The following is a 16,270-nucleotide window of genomic DNA, read 5'->3' as shown; positions in this document are numbered from 1 at the left end:
TTATCTCAGATTCTCCAGCATCTGCAGTTCTTACTATCATTGATAAAGATAAACTATTTTCACTGGTTGGAGATTCGAGACTAAGCAGCAGAGTCTGAGAATTAGGGCCAGAACATTCAAGAGGGATATTAGGAAGCACTTTGACATGCAAAAGGTGCTAGACATTTGGAACTCTCTTCCACAAACAGCAGTGGATGCCAGATCAGTTGTTAAGTTTTAAATCTGAGATAGATAATTTTACAGAAAGGTGGTAAGGGATGTGGGCCAAAGGAAGGTATCTGGGGTCAGGCCACAGATCAATCATGATCCCATTGAAAGACAGAACAGGTTCGAGGGGCTGAATGGCATACTCCTATTCCCATGTTCCAGACTTAAGATACCCCCTACACTGCCCCCATCAAACACTCCCAGGACACATACAACATGGGATTAGATACAGAGTAAAGCTCCTTTTACTATATACAAATCAAACACGCCCAGGACAAGGACAGCATGGGGTACGATACAAAGTAAATCTCGTTCCACATTGTCCCCATCAAACACTCCCAGGACAGATAAAACATTGCATTTGATATATCCCTGAACTCTCGACTGTGATGGACTGGTTGAATATTCTCCACAAGAATGGAACTACTCCACACATTCAACACAAAGTTCTTTATTTGATTCTCTCTGTTCTGTTCTGTGTCTCTATTAGATTCCTGCTCCTTAATATCCATATGTATAGTCATCCTAATCCCATGTGCAACATCCTGCTCCCAAAACCAGCATCTGATTCCAATACAGTGTGTGATCCAGGAGCCTCTCAGTTTCAAGGGGAGGTGAGTCTTGCTCCTGACCCAGCTGTGTGATTGTCCTGTGTTAATCTGACATACACGTATTATTTAAAGGAGCTTTAATGTTTGAAAATCCTCATATTATTTGGTATTCCCTGTGCCCTAATAACTGTGTGTGTGTGTCACCAGCGTGCTGTATTATTTGGTCAAGTACTCCTTCACTCCAGAACATAAGTTATTAAACATTATTGTCCAGATCCTAGTACACAAATCACAGAAACCTAATATGACAGTTTCACCAAATATTAAGAGGACAACTGATGGATTGCCAGTTATTACTAGGGGTTGGGATTTGGCAGTGAGGAAGTCTTGCTTGATTGTACAGGAGACAGTACTGGATAGGTTTGTCCTACTGAGGCAAGAAAGGAATGGTAAGGTGAAGGAACCTTGGATGACAAGACATGTGGAACACCTACTCAAGAGGAAGAAGGAAGCTGACTTGAGTTGAGGAAGCAAGGATCAGACAGGGTTCTAGAGGTCTACAAGGTAGCCTGGAAGGAACTGAAGAATGGACTTAGGAGAGCTAGAAGGAGGTATGAGAAAACCTTGGCGGGTAAGATCAAGGAAAACCTCAAGGCATTCTATGCTTATGTGAAGAACAAGACAATGGCCAGAGTGAGGGTAGGGCCAATCACGGATAGTGAGGGAACTTGTGAGTGGAATCAGAGGAGGGAGGGGAGGTCCTTAATGAATACTTTGCTTCAGTATTCACCAGTGAGTGGGACCTTGACGTTTGTGAGGACAGCAGTGAAACAGGCAAATATGCTCAAACAGGTTGATGTTAGGAAGGAGGATGTGCTAAAAATTTTGAAAAACGTGAGGATAGATAAGTCCCCTGGGCCAGACGGAATATACCCAAGGTTACTACGGGAAGCGAGGGAAGTGATTGCTGCCCCTTTGGCAATGATCTTTGCATCCTCACTGTCCACTGGAGTAGTACCAGATGATTGGAGAGTGGAAAATGTCATTCCCTTGTTCAAGAAAGGGAATAGGGATAATCCTGGGAATTATAGACTGGTCAGTCTTACTTCTGTGGTGGGAAAATTGTTGGAGAGGATTCTGATTGATAGTATTTATGATTATTTGGAAAAGCACAGTTTGATTAGAAATAGTCAGCATGGCTTTGTAAGGGGCAGGTCATGCCTCACAAGCCTTATTGAATTCTTTGAGGATGTGACAAAACAAATTGATGAAGGCAGAGCAGTGAATGTGGTGTATATGGATTTTAGCAAGGCATTTGATATGGTTCCACATGGTAGCCTCATTCAGAAAGTAAGGAGGCATGGGATTCAGGGAAATTTGGCTGTCTGGATACAAAACTGGCTGTCCAATAGAAGACATAGGGTGGTAGTAGACGGAAAGTACTCAGCCTGGAGCTCGGTGACCAGTGGTGTTCTGCAGGGATCTGTTCTGGGACCTCTGCTCTTTGTCATCTTTATAAATGACTTGGATGAGGAAGTGGAAGGGTGGATTAGTAATTTTGCTGGTGGAGTGGTGGACAGCATGGAGGGCTGTTGTAGGTCGCAATGGGACATTGACAGTTTGCAGAGCTGGGCAAAGAAGTGGCAGATGAAATTCAACACAGAAAAGTGTGAAGTGATTCATTTTGTAAGGTCCAGTTTGAATGCAGAATACAGGGTTAATGGCAGGATTCTTGGCAGTGTGGAGGAACAGAGGGATCTTGGGGTCCACGTCCATAGATCCCTCAGAGTTGCTACTCAAGTTGACAGGGTTGTAAAGAAGGTGTATGGTGTGTTAGCTTTCATTGTCAGGGGAATTGAGTTTAAGAGCTGTGAGGTTATGCTGCAACTCTGGTTAGATCACACTTGGAATATTGTGTTTAGTTCTGGTCACTTCATTATAGGAAAGATGTGGAAGCTTCAGAGAGGCTGCAGAGGAGATTTACTAGGATGCTGCCTGGACTAGAGGGCAGGTCTTATGAGGAAAGGTTGAGGGAGCTAGGGCTTTTTCATTGGAGCAAAGAACGATGAGTGGTGCCTTGATGGAGGTGTACAAGATAATGGGAGGCATAGATAGAATGGATAGTCAGAGACTTTTTCCCAGGGCGGAAATGACTATTACGAGGGGGCATAATTTTAAGGTGATTTGGAGGAAGGTATAGGGGAGATGTCAGAGGTAGGTTCTTTGCACAGAGAGTGGTGGACGTGTGAAATGCACTGCCAGCAGTGGTAGTGGGGTCAGATACTTCAGACACTTTCAAGCAACTCTTGAATAGGCACATGGAGGATAGTAAAGTGTAGGTTATGCAGGGTAGTTTGATCTTAGTAGAATAATAGGTTGGCACAACATCATGGGCTGAAGGACCTGTACTGTACTGTGCTGTACTGTACTGTTCTACATTCTATGAGACACAGTCACCATGAACTAACTCAAAAAGGTTAACGGATGAAAGTGGCAATTTACAGATATTCCAGGAGAGCAGAGAGAAACAGACAGACACATACAGACCAAGGGACAGAGACTGACAGAAGGATATTTGGATTTTCAATAGGGACCCAAAACAGAAGTTGCTGGAAAAGCTCAGTAGGTCTGGCAGCATCTGTGAAGAAAAAAATCAGAGTTAATTTTTTCGGGTCTGGTGCCCCTTCCTCAGAACTGGCATCAGTTCAGGACAGTCTTCGATTTTAAAAAAAATGAATATTTTCTTGCTGAAAATAGCTTGGAAGGTAAATCATGAATGGGATGTAAGGGGTATTCAAATTGAGTGATGTAGAGATGGTCATTACACGGGTAAAACATTGTCTCATGCGGTATTAAATGAAGAGTGTGATGTTTGTCAGGAAAAATCAGTAAAGAGCCTTTAATTTAAATGGCGATATGTTGCAGAACTCTCAGCTACGGAGTGATGTGGGTGTCCTGCGATATGAATTGCATCACATTGAGTTAGCCTGCAGGAGCAGCAAGTGATGAGGAATGCAAAGGCACTGTAGTTTTTTATTTGTTCACGGACTGAGATCATCAGTGAGTGGGCCAGCATTTACCCACCATTCCTATCAGCCCTCGAGAAGGTGGCAGTGAGCTGCCTTATTGAACTGCTGCATTCTAGAAAACTAATTTTTTTGGAGAAATAGAACATAGCAGAAATTAAACTTTCTCTTTTCCTGCTCCCAGTTTACCATTTAGCCATTCAGTTCCTACTGAGTTAGAGATTGGAATCTCACTGATGGTCTCAAAGTGTATACATAGCATAACACAAGGGGGAATGAGTTACCAACTGGAATCTAATCAAGGAGATCGGGGTTTTACAGAGAACATACTGTAACTCAATCCCCGGTACATTCTGAAATCTAATTGAGGGATTTAAGGTTGTAAATGTAGAATAATAGAATCACAGACTAGAATCTAAACAAGGGGTTCAGGGTGGTTTATATCTAGAATACACGAGAGTGAGTTATGGACAAGAATCTAAGCAAGCGGTTTGAAGTGGTTTTTGTATGGCCTCACAGATACATGTGAGTGAGTGGAATGTTATTGAAGTGTTCAGGGTGGTTTATATATAGAATATCAGCTATATGGGAGTGAGTTAGAGACCGGAATCTAATTGAAGGATAAGTTCGCAAAACCTGACAGGGTCTGCAGAGAAACGGGAGACAAGGGAATAAAAAATGAAGAAAAAGTGGCAATGACGAGACAGGAATAAAAAAACAGGGAGAGAAAAAGAAAAATAAAGTGTGGGAAAGAACAGAGATAAAGGCAGTAAGACGAGGTTAGAGAATGGATAAAAAAAGAGGCAACGTGAAAAAGAGGCAGGGGGCGAAAAATAACCAGTGAGAAAGTACAGAGACAGTTCAGGGTTAGAAATACAAAAGAAAAAGACAATGTAAGAGAGAGGTGGAGACAAACACAGGCAGAGACCAAGAGAGAGAGACACAGAGGCAAAAAAAGTCAGAAAGAAACAGACAAGAGTTAGGGAAGGACAAGGAGAAACCATGGAGGGGCTAGTCCTGTCCTGGTGAAGGGTCTAAACCCGAAACGTCAACTTTCCTGCTCCTCTGATGCTGCCTGACGTTCTGTTTCCCTCCAACCCCACACCATATTGACACTGACTCTAGCATCTGCAGTTCTTGCTGTCTCCAAGGGGATACTTACCATTCCAGTGGGTCCCACTTCCCTCAATGGTTTCTCACACTCCTTATCTCCAGGTACAAGCCCTGCTCCTGAGGTTTGCTTCAGGGAGGTGGTTTGGTGAGGTGAGATTCCAACAGTACCTACATTCTCTTTTACACAGATGCACAGAGACAGACAGAAACCCTCTGATACTCAGCTCCTGTTGTGTGCATATGACAAAAGGAACTATGGTTGCCAGTACCTACTTTAAGTACCTTCAGGTCTGTCACTCAGACTTTTCTCCACCCAAATCCCAGATGATTTTCTCTGGACCACACCTCCCCTAGGTATGGAGCAGATCAACAGGCAATTTTGAGAGATTAAATGGGGGAGGGAAGAGGTGAGAGAGAAAGCAGCAACTCAGTAGTTTAGTCCAGACTGCTTCTGTCTGTCCCTCTCCTCCATACCTCTTCACCGCACACACTGGCCCCAGACTTGAAATCCACGCAGAGACAAAGCTACAGTTTCAAACCAGCAGCAGCCACAACACACAAGTTCATTTAGACAATGGAACTCAGGCTTCTGCAACCAATGGGCACATTTATTCCACAAGATAACACAGGATTTCACACAGATCAACACGAAGTACGAGTGGGACTGAAATGAACAAGTCAGCAAGTTTACTTTTAATGAGTTTGAGAATTGTACAGATGAATCAATCCATTTTACAAACAAGTAGTGATTACACAGATCTATTGTACAAATTAACATGTTTATTGTATAAATGAACTTATTAAACAGATCAACCCTGATGATTTACTGAGAGTGTGTTTCTGTCTCTATATGGATGTTTGAGTGTCTGTGTTTGTCTCTCTCTCTCTCTGTTTGTATGTGTGTTTGTTTTTGTGTTGGTGTGACCTGTTTACATGTGTGTATGTGTACCTATTAATCTGGTTTTGTGCTTGTGTGTATGCGCCCAGTTCTGCCTGCAATGGGATACAGTTTGAAGGAAAATATGATTAAGTCATAGCATCTCTCTCTGTCTGGTGTTTTAAGTGACACAATGCCACCATCTGCTGACTTCCTCAAATCACATCACAAGTTACACATATTTCGCTGTTCTACTGCATCTCCTTCCTGGTCCTCCGGGGGATGAATCAATCTGCCGTCACATTGATCACTCAGTCCTCCGGGGATTGGATCAATCAAAGTTTCATGAAGAGGAACAGCAACCGACACCTGCCCTGCAGTCACTTGTGAACTCATTGGTGTGTCAGCAGGTGGGATGCCTGAGTCAATACTTTCCCATGAGGGAGCAGGTAACAACTTCTCATCAGTGTGTATTTGTTGGTGTCTCAGAAGGTTTTTTGAATTCACAAATCGTTTTCCACACACAGAGCAGAGGAATGGCCTGTCCCCAGTGTGAATGCGTTGGTGTGTCAGGACTTCACGTCTCCCCTTAAAGCTCTTCTCACAGTGAGAACATTTGAAAGGTCTCTCATCAGTGTGAACCAGTTGGTGTGCCCTGAGATTGGATAACAGAGAGAATGCTTTGCCACACTCGGAGCAGGGGAATGGCCTTTCCCCAGTGTGAACTCGCTGGTGTGTCAGTAGGTACAATGAGTCACTGAATCCCTTCCCACACTCTGGGCAGAAAATTGGCTTCTCCCAAGTGTGAACTCACTGGTGTCTCAGCAGGCGGGCTGACTGAGTGAATCCCTTCCCACACTCACAGCAGATGAATGGTCTCTCCCCAGTGTGAGCTCGCTGGTGTGTCAGGAGGTTGGATGAGTCCCTGAACCCCTTCCCACATTCAGGGCAGAAGAACAGCCTCACCCAGTGTGAGTGTGTTCATGTTTCAAAAGGTCAAAAGCCCGTGTGAATCCCTTCCCACAAACAGAGCAGGTATATGGCCTCTCCCCAGTGTGACTGCATTGATGAGTTTCCAGTTGGGATGGGTATTTGAATCCCTTCCCACAGTCCGTACATTTCCAAGGTTTCTCTGAGGTGCACGTGTCCTCATATCTCTCCATGTTGCACTATTAGGTGACTCCTCGTCCATACACAGGACTGTGATAGAGTTTGTACCCACGATGAACAGTGTGCTGTTATTTAGGATGTGTGACTGGTTCAAGACCTGTCCACAGTCAGTTCACTGAAACACTCCTAGGTGGATGATTGTGGTTCATTTCCACCACACTAATGTTTGGAATCTTTTCACACAGAAATATATAGAAAAATCATTGGTTTTCAACTCCTGATGACTTGAGTCACTCTCAGATCTTGAGAGGATGTTTATTTGGAATCCTTGCTAATAAATGCACCTCTGTGATTCTCTGTGAAACAAAGGTGAATCAGGAAAAGGTGAGTATGAGAAAGAGATCTGTTTAAGACACTTAAGGAGATAGTGAAATGGAGTGCATTGAATCTGGTAATTTGTGTGAAAGGCACTCAAATAGTGACCATGAAAAGTTACTGGATTGTCATAAATACTCAACTTGTTCATGAATGTGCTTCAGGGAAGGGGACCCACTGCCTGTCCGGGGCTTTCACAAGACTCCGCCCTCAATGGGAGGAGAGACAGTGAGAGCAATGCTATACTTAAGGACACGGTTTACTCCATTCGCATCACAGGAATAACATTGACAGATCATCTCTCCAAGAAGTGGTGCTAGGGGTAAAATCCAGCAGTTTCTCCTTGCTCTGCACTATGGATGAAAACGAAACATCAAAAAGTGACCCACACAGGAGGCCATGGACCCATTTCTGCATTCAATTGCCACTCTGATGTAAAGCAGCTCTTTAACGGATTCGCCTGTGGTTCGAGACTGGCCTCTGGGAGCAGTCCCTACAACAGATACAAGCATGGGGCTGCGGGAAATTTGCAAGAAAGTGAAAGTGCTGCGAATCCTCAGCAGCTCATGCAGTATCTGGGGGGTGGGGTGTAATTTCCAGCACAGTGATCTTCAGTTTTCAGCTGCTCTAAAGCCTATCCTTCTCAGTCCAGGAGAGACAAATGTTTCTCTTGCTTTGAATTTGCCGTGTGTAAATCCTGTCACTCCAACACCTTCCCACCACCCGCTTCTCGGTGAAAAGAATTTCCTGGGCTCGGTACAAACGAAGGTCCAGGAATTTCTAATCTGGCTATGGACAACCTTGACCGGGTACCGGTACCCCCTCCGTATAATTTTTTTTACACACACGTGTGGATATTACCTATTTAACAACTGGATATCTCTTGGACCTTGCCTCACCTAACAGTCCCATACTGGAAATTATTCGGTTCAATTCGTGGTGAAAACTAGCAGCTTTTCCGCCATCTCTACCTCAAACTGATACAATTAAATTTAAAAAAAACACGCAGACAAGACCTGGGACTGTCCTCCTCATCGAACCTCCACATACCTGTCCGCCTGTGTTTCTACAGTGGGTTCTGGGAGCAATCCCTGAAAGAAACACGAACAAAATGGTGGCAGTCTGCAACAATAGAGAAAATGCCGGAAATCCTCACTAACTCAGACGGTATCGGTGGACAGAGAGTGAATATTCTAGTTCAGGTACTTTCTCTCCGCAATAACCAGCTTCTCCATCGTGTCCCATACCTTCACTGCAGAAAGCTCTGTCCCGGGTTCTGTGAGACGCTAAGACTCAGTCATTGAGGTCACATTCAGCTTCCGAGAGGCGCATCACGCATGCTCCACGCAGAAGAAAAGTCTGCTTCCGAGGTGTGGCCTTCTGGCGTCTGCGCAGTAATGCTCTGGTGATGGATTAAGGCAGCAATCAATGCCATTTGGTCTTCTCGGCCACTTCGCCATTGGCAGTAACTTTCCTCACGAGAAATGAAGACCAGACGGTGGACAGACGTTTCTTTCTCGGATCCTCAACGGTAAAAAATAGGGTATAAAATCCAGGAGAGCCAGATGAACACAGCATGTGAGGCAGTATCTGGTTAGAGAAAATACAGTGAACCATTTGAGTCCAGTTACCTTTCAGCAAATTTATATGCCTATTCGTTTTTAATTTTATACTTTGAACTGTCTGTAATCGCGCATTCTGGTGATTCAATGGCGTATGTTTTACCCAGAATGCCCTGCGAGGGCGACAATGTCCGATTCACATTGAAGGAGTAACTGCGCAGCTGCAATACCGGTCACGGCTGCGAACATGCGCACCTATAGGCTAATAAGAACGTGGAGTAGCGAGCATGCGTACTGATGGTCCGGAAGCAGGAAGTGAGATTGTTGTTTCTCTCCTGGGCAGATAGTGATGGCCCCTGGAAACTCCTTTCGCAGGGGTGAAAGGAAGGAGTGGGGGAGCATTTCCAGACAGGAAACCTTTTCTTCGAGGAATGTCTTACTGGAGTCGTGTGGGTGAGTCTTTCTAATCCCTGTCTTACTCTCAATGGAATGTAGTTCGCTGCGAACGTTAGGCTGCACTCCTTAATCTTCCTCCTTTCTTTTATTTTCCATCCTAAATTGTGTCAGCCTGAGCTCAAGGCTTCAGACCCTTGAGGTTCGATGTTATCTCGAGTGAGAATGTTGGGTACTGGCTCAGCTCCCTGGATTCAGAGATGCAGAGCTGGAGAAGATTATAGAGATAGTGAGGTAAATGGCTATGATGGAGAATTGGCGTTTTAAAATTGAGCTGCTGCATTATCAGAAGCCTGTGTGGGTCAGCAGACGCAGAGATCATAGGTTAAACGAACTTGGTGTGAGGGAGTCTATAGCCAGCAGTGATCTGGAATGAGACAAAGTCATTGGACCTGAAACATTGACTCTGCTTTCTCTCCATAGATGCTGCCAGACCTGTTGAGGTTCTCCAGCAATTTTTGTTTTTGTTTCAGATTTCCAGCATCTGCAGTTATTTATTTCTTTTTTGTTTAATAATCTGGGTGACCTGAGATTGATGGAGAATAGACTGAGTGCTGACAAGTACATAATGTAATTTTCAGAAGAAGATGAGCTGAGGTGGGATAGAGCCAGGTACTATTCCTGAGATGTAATGACATGGTCTAACTGATAGTGTGGACATGTAGTTGGAAGCTCATCTTGGAGGCAAATCATTCACCAAGCTTTCAAGGAGCCTGGTTTAGCCTTGCACCTTTGGCAGGAAGAGGTGGCTGCAGAGTAGTGTTTACAACAGAGGTTGAGGACAATGGCTTGAATGTCTAATTATTTAATGTGCAAAATTTCAAAGTATCTAGAATTCAATGTTGGGCAAGTCAAGACAGTGTGAACTTAGAAAGAAACTTCGGGACAATGATTTTCCCATGGAGCTGCATTTCGTTTCAAGATTATAGATTTGGCAGGTTCTGTCAAGCATCTTGTTGTGTTAATGACACATAAAATGTCCACCCTTTTCTCCCTGTCTCCTCGCTCTCGGTCTCTCTCACACTGTCTTTCCTCCTTCAGGTCCAGAGTCATCTGTAAGTCCAAACCAGGACGTGGGGTTTCTTCACTGAAGGAGATTGTTGAACGAGTGACAATCCATCAATATTCATGCCCATTAATTCCTAGTTTTGACTCCACAACCTGCCTTTGTGATTTTGTGGATTCTCACTCGCTCCCATTTTTTATTGACCAGTTACATAAGATACTGGATCAGCATAATTTGCAGACAGGAGCTTCAACCACACATCACATCACATCAAAATTGAAAAGAGTAACCCAGTTTCTCAGAACCTGAACACCACCTTGAATTGTGAACATGAAAGGCTATAGCACATTCACAGTAGAAAGTGTACACATGCTGTGTGTACAGGTAAGGTTTCAAGCAATCATCTGGCATGTCCATGCACAAGCGCAGTCACAATAGGGAAAACATGTGGAATGTGGGGATTGTGGGAAAGAATTCAATTACCCACTAAACCGGAAATTTATCTGTATATTCACACGAGGTGAGGCTACTCACCTGTTCCCAATGTCGGAAAGGATTCACTCAATCTTTTCGTCTGCTGAGATATCAGTGAACTCACACTGTGGAAGTTCTGAGGTCCGAATGTCCCATGAATGTGTTCACACTTATCAGAGACCATTCGGGTGTTCCCACTGTGGGACTGGCAATCAGATAAACTCACTGGACACCAACTCGCTTGTATTGATGAGAGTCCATTCCACTGCTGTGCGTGTTGACAGGGAATTCAGTCAGACATCCATTCTCCTGAGACACCAGAAAATTCACAAGTAACTACAGTGAATAGATTTTTCAGTTAATCACATCCGGGCTGACCCATGGTCATTGTGTTCTGTTTGTGTTGGGGTTCATTCAGTCCAATCCAGTCACGGATGCTGATATTTTGGATGAAAGTAGAATAAATTCACTTTATGTTTGTGTTTTTAATTTCTCTAACACAGGATCACTCTTTTTCAAGGGCAGGCACCCTCCACTGTCTCCTTCTCCCTCCCCTCCAACAGCTGGAGAACGGAAGCCAACCATAGTGGATTGAGGGTGAAAACTGGGAGAAGAGAAAAGAAATGCTGGAATTGAGTTTGAATTTCAACCCAGGGAGAAGTTGTGGGTCAGGGATTTACAGGTCTGGCAGAACGAGAGAAGAAAAACTGTTGTGTAGTAGCTAGAATTGTGTCCTGAATTTGTTTTGTGCCTCTTTTCTAGGGTACAAGGGAAGATCCACGCAAAGTGAACCAAATAAACCTTCACACCAAGGTATGAAATATTTACTTGATTCAACATGAGCTGAACATCATTGGCCTTTGAATGTACTCGGGAGAAGTTGTTTGTGGAAGATTTCAAACATCTGTGTGATTGGAAACAGACTGAGAACAAAACCCACACCTGCCCAAATGGTGTGTTCTAGCCTCCTGACATTGGAAAGAGCTTTTCAGCCTGAAAAGAAATCACACCATTCCCAGTGGGGAGAAACCACACTCGTGTTCTGTGTGTGGTCCAGGCTTCAATTGATCATCCAAACTGGAGAAACACAGGGATACCATGGAGAAACCATGGAAATGTGAGGACTGTGGGAAAGGATTCAGTTATCCATCCCGGCTGGAGCGCCATCGGCGCAGCCACATTGGGGATGACACCATGGAGAAACCGTGGAAATGTGAGGATTGTGGGAAAGGATTCTATTATCCATACCAGCTGGAAAACCATCGCCACAGTCACTCGGGGGAGAAGCCGTTCATCTGTTCAGAGTGTGGCAAGGGATTCACTGTGTCCTCCCACCTGCTGTTACACCATCGAGTTCACACTGAGGAAAGGCCTTTCAGCTGCACTCACTGTGGAAAGAGGTTTTCGTGTTCGTCCAACCTCATTGTACACCAGCGAGTGCACACTGGGGAGAAACCATTCAGCTGCTTGGAGTGCGGGAAGGGATTCAGCCAGTTGTCGGGCCTCCAGTCACACCAGCGAACTCATACTGGGGAGAGGCCATTCACCTGCTCTGTGTGTGGGAAGGCATTTGCTCTGTCATCCAACCTGCTGTCACATCAGAGGGTTCACACTGAGGAGAGGCCATTCACCTGCACATCCTGTGGGAAAAGGTTCAGGTCTTCATCCAACCTCAGTGCACACCAGCGAGTTCACACTGGGGAGAGGCTGTTCACCTGCTCCGTGTGTGGGAAGGAATTGACTAATTCATCCAGCCTTCGGTCACATCAGCGAATTCACAGCGAGGAGAAGCCATTCAGCTGCACTCACTGTGGAAAGAGGTTCAGGCAGTCATCCACCCTCACCGCACACCAACGCACTCACACTGGAGAGAGACCATTCACCTGCCCTGAGTGTGGGAAGGGATTCACTCAGTCTGGCAGCCTGCATTTACATGAACTGTCTCACACTGGAGAGAAGCCGTTCCCCTGCTCCGTGTGTGGGAAGGGATACACTCGGTCATCCCATCTGCTGACACATCAGCAAGTTCACGTGTTAGTGCAGGGTTTGGATTCTGCTGTTACTGCTGCTGTTAATCACACCCAGGATTGATAGTCTGACAACATGTGGTTTGTTAACATCTGTAACTGACTGGAGCTTAATATTCTGGATGTGTCACTGATTTTTCAGTGTTGCATGGTCTCCTTTTAAAACACCATCTGTGATCTTTCTCCAATTACATCACTGTTCTGAACTTCTGCTTTAATTTTTCGTTGGTACAAGATCTACAATTCGGTGTTCAAGACATTCTACTGATAACAAGAAAGTGCTGATTAATTCTTGCTGACAATTCTTACTGACTTACACATTCTTCATAGTGACTCCTTCATTATGGACTGAAATTATCAAGGAACGTGAAGCAGCTTACTGAAAGATTTTCTAGGCCCATCAATAAATGCTTCATCAATTAACATTAATATTGAAGAAGTTTGGAAGTCACTGGATTAAATAATTTATGTCACAATTATCAATATTAGGAAAATGTGGAGCTCATAACAAAGACTGGTTTCAGACTTGCTCAGCAGAGGTAGCATCTGTCATTGAAGCAAATTCCAAAGCCTTCTGAACATAAACCCAACAACTAGAACACTGAGATAACAAGGTGTAGAGCTGGATGAACACAGCAGGCCAAGCAGCATCAGAGGAGCAGGAAGGCTGACGTGTCGGGCCTAGATCCTTCTTCAGAAACTAGAACACTATCACTTGGAATGAGCAAAGACAGTCTTGTATACTGCAGGGAGATACAGTGCAAATAAACATTGGGTCAATCTGAGCAAAGAAATCCAAACTGCCATCGCTGATTGAAATCTACCTGCTGTGTGCAATGCAATCGAGAGAGAACTCTGAACAACCATCACTGACATTACCCCTGCTTGAAGTCGACAGACAGTGAAGTACACAGGGAGAGAAATAAACAGATGCTCCACAGGGTTGAACATTACTTTGAGTTGTACTCCTGTAAGACAGACATCTCCCAATCTCCATTTGATACTTTCTTGCAGTTTCCTGTCATGACTGTGTTGAATGCTGATCTCTCCTCAACTGACCTGGAAAAGGCCATTTATTGGATTGAGCAAACTTCTGTAATTACGCAAAAATGAAAAGATTGTCAAAAACAATAGTTGGTCTATCCCAGGCAGAAACTGGAGAATTTTTAATGGGAAATAAAGAAACAGCAAAGAATCTGTCTTCACAGAGGAAGATACAAGAAGTCTCCCAGAAATAATTAATATGGAAAGTTCTAGTATTAGTACAAAGTAGAATTGGAGAAATTAATGGGACTGAAAGTTGAGAAATTTCCAGGACCTTCATTGTCAAGTGTCGAAGTGATGGTTATAGAGATAGTAGATAAATTGGTAATTGTCTGTTAAAATGCAGGACATATACACTTAATGTTAAAGTCCTGGGGAGTGTGGCTGAACAAAGAGACTTTGGGGTGCAGCTTTTATATTCTTGAAAATGGAGTTGCAGGTAGATAGGATAGTGAAGAAGGCATTTGATATGCTTGCCTTTATTGGTCAATGCATTGAGTTTAGGAGTTGAGAGGTCATGTTGCAGCTGTAGAGGACGTTGATTAGGCTACTTTTTGAATACTGTGTTCAATTCTGGTCTCCCTGCTATAGAAATGATGTTGTGAAACTTGGAAAAAGTTCAGAAAAGATTTACACGGGTGTTGCCAAGGTTGCAGGGTTTGAGCTAAAGGGAGAGGCTGAATCTGGCTGGGGCTATTTTCCCTGGAGTGGCAGAGGCTTAGGGGTGACCTTTATAGAGGATTATAAAATCGTGAGGAACATGGATAGGGTGAATAGTCAAGGTCTTTGCCCTGCGCTGGGAGAGTCCAAAACTACGGGTCATAAGTTTAAGGTGAGAGGGAAAAAATTTAAACAGGACCTAGAGGGGCAACTTTTTGACAGAGGATAGTGCGTGTATGGAATGAGCTGTCAGAGGAAGTGGTAGAGGCTGGTACAATTACAATATTTAAAAGGCATCTGGATGGGTATATGAATAGGAAGGGGTTAGAGGGCTATGGGCCAAATGCTGGCAGATGGGAATAGATTAATTTAGGATATCTGGTCGGCATAGATGAGTTGAACTGAAGGGTCTGTTTCTGTGTTGCACATCTGTGACTGGATGATTAGTTTTGCAATGGTACCTGCAAATTGAGAGGTTGTAAATGTTCCTGCAGTGTTAAAGGAGGGAGGAGAAAAAACAGGGAGTTCAGACCTGTTAGATTGCTGTCAATTGGTGAAAAATACTACAGTCTATTATGAGGGATATGCTTACTGAATTTTCAAAAATAGTTGTTGGATTAAACAGAGCAGACTGATTTATTAAGGGGAAGTCATGTTTGAGAAACCTGATGTATGTTCTTTAAGGATTTTACCAGCAGAATGAAGAATGGTTGAGTTGTATATAGATTTTCAGAAGGGTTTGTTAACATTCCACACAGGAGGCTAATAAAACTGAAGTGCACCAGATTGAAAGGAATATACTAGGATGCATTGAAGACTGGTTAAAGAGGCAGAATGCAGAGAGTGGGAATAAATGAGTCACTTTCAGGTTGCTAGTCTGTAACCTTTTGGGCACAACAAGGATCAGTGCTTGGACTCCAGCTATTCACAATCAATATCAATGATTTGGATGTGGGAGCTGGTGGTGATAATGTTGAAGGGAGGAGGGGATTCATTTTCCTCATCGCAGATTACACAATCTTAGTGGGAATGTGCAATGCAAGGAATCTGTAAAGAGCCTTCAAGGGCTTAGACTGGATTAGAGAGTGGGCAAGAGCATGGCAGATGGAATATAATGTGGGGAAGTGACAGGTAATTATCCACTTTGGGAAAATCAAAAGTGTAAGGTGTTTGTTAAATGGTGAGAGATTAGAAAGATGTCCAAAAATATCCTTGTTTATAACTCAGTGGAAGCTATTTATGCCAGGTCCAAAACCAATTAGGTTTACAAATTTGCAAAAGGTTTTGAGAACTGAAGCAGCCTTTATTTAATTGTACAGAACACTAGTGAGACCACAACAGTAGTACTGTATGCAGTTCTGGTCATCTTACCTTGGGAAGAGTGTACTTGCCATAGAGGAAGTGCAGTGGAGCTTCACCAGACCGATTCCTGAGATGGTAGAACTACTGTATTAGGAGGGATTGAGCTGATAGGTTCCCTAATCTCTGGAGTTGAGAAGAATGTGAGATGAGCATACAGAAATGTATATATTTCTGAAAAAGGTGAAGAGAATAGATGCAAAATGGATGCTTCCCCTGTCTGTGAGGTCCGCAACTAGGGACAGAGTTTCAGAATAAAAGGCAAGCTATTTAGGATTGAGATAACAAGGTGTAGAGCTGGATGAACACAGCAGGCCAAGCAGCATCATAGGAGCAGGAAGGCTGACATTTCGGGCCTAGACCCTTCATCAGAAATCACTTAAAATCAGAAATCACATTTCTGATGAAGGGTCTAGGCCCGAAACA

The 16,270-nt window shown here is 43.8% G+C and overlaps 1 protein-coding gene and 1 pseudogene across 2 annotated transcripts; one reads left to right on the top strand and one right to left on the bottom strand.

The window, feature by feature from the left end:
* The window catches only part of LOC109919175, a 29,324-nt pseudogene extending 20,740 nt beyond the window's left edge, over positions 1-8,584 (bottom strand).
* A 94-nt stretch (positions 8,585-8,678) lies between these two features.
* LOC109919174 (zinc finger protein 239-like) lies at positions 8,679-14,267 on the top strand. 2 transcript variants are annotated; one of them, XM_048599072.1, is made up of 3 exons: positions 8,679-8,790; positions 9,165-9,274; positions 11,517-14,267. In XM_048599072.1, exon 3 carries the CDS (start codon positions 11,853-11,855, stop codon positions 12,843-12,845), a length of 993 nt encoding a protein of 330 aa, XP_048455029.1. In that variant the 5' UTR covers positions 8,679-8,790; positions 9,165-9,274; positions 11,517-11,852; the 3' UTR covers positions 12,846-14,267. The 2 variants fall into 2 exon arrangements, with proteins under 2 accessions (XP_048455029.1, XP_020374745.1); XM_020519156.2 differs by lacking the exon at positions 8,679-8,790 and having other exon boundaries at positions 9,133-9,274.
* The last annotated feature ends 2,003 nt before the right edge of the window (positions 14,268-16,270 follow it).

The sequence above is a fragment of the Rhincodon typus genome, chromosome 7, assembly GCF_021869965.1.
Source record: "Rhincodon typus isolate 14 chromosome 7, sRhiTyp1.1, whole genome shotgun sequence".
Classification (NCBI taxonomy): Eukaryota; Metazoa; Chordata; class Chondrichthyes; order Orectolobiformes; family Rhincodontidae; genus Rhincodon; species Rhincodon typus.
The sequence above is the reverse complement of the archived record's forward strand: the minus strand, read 5'-3'. Positions and strand labels throughout refer to the sequence as shown.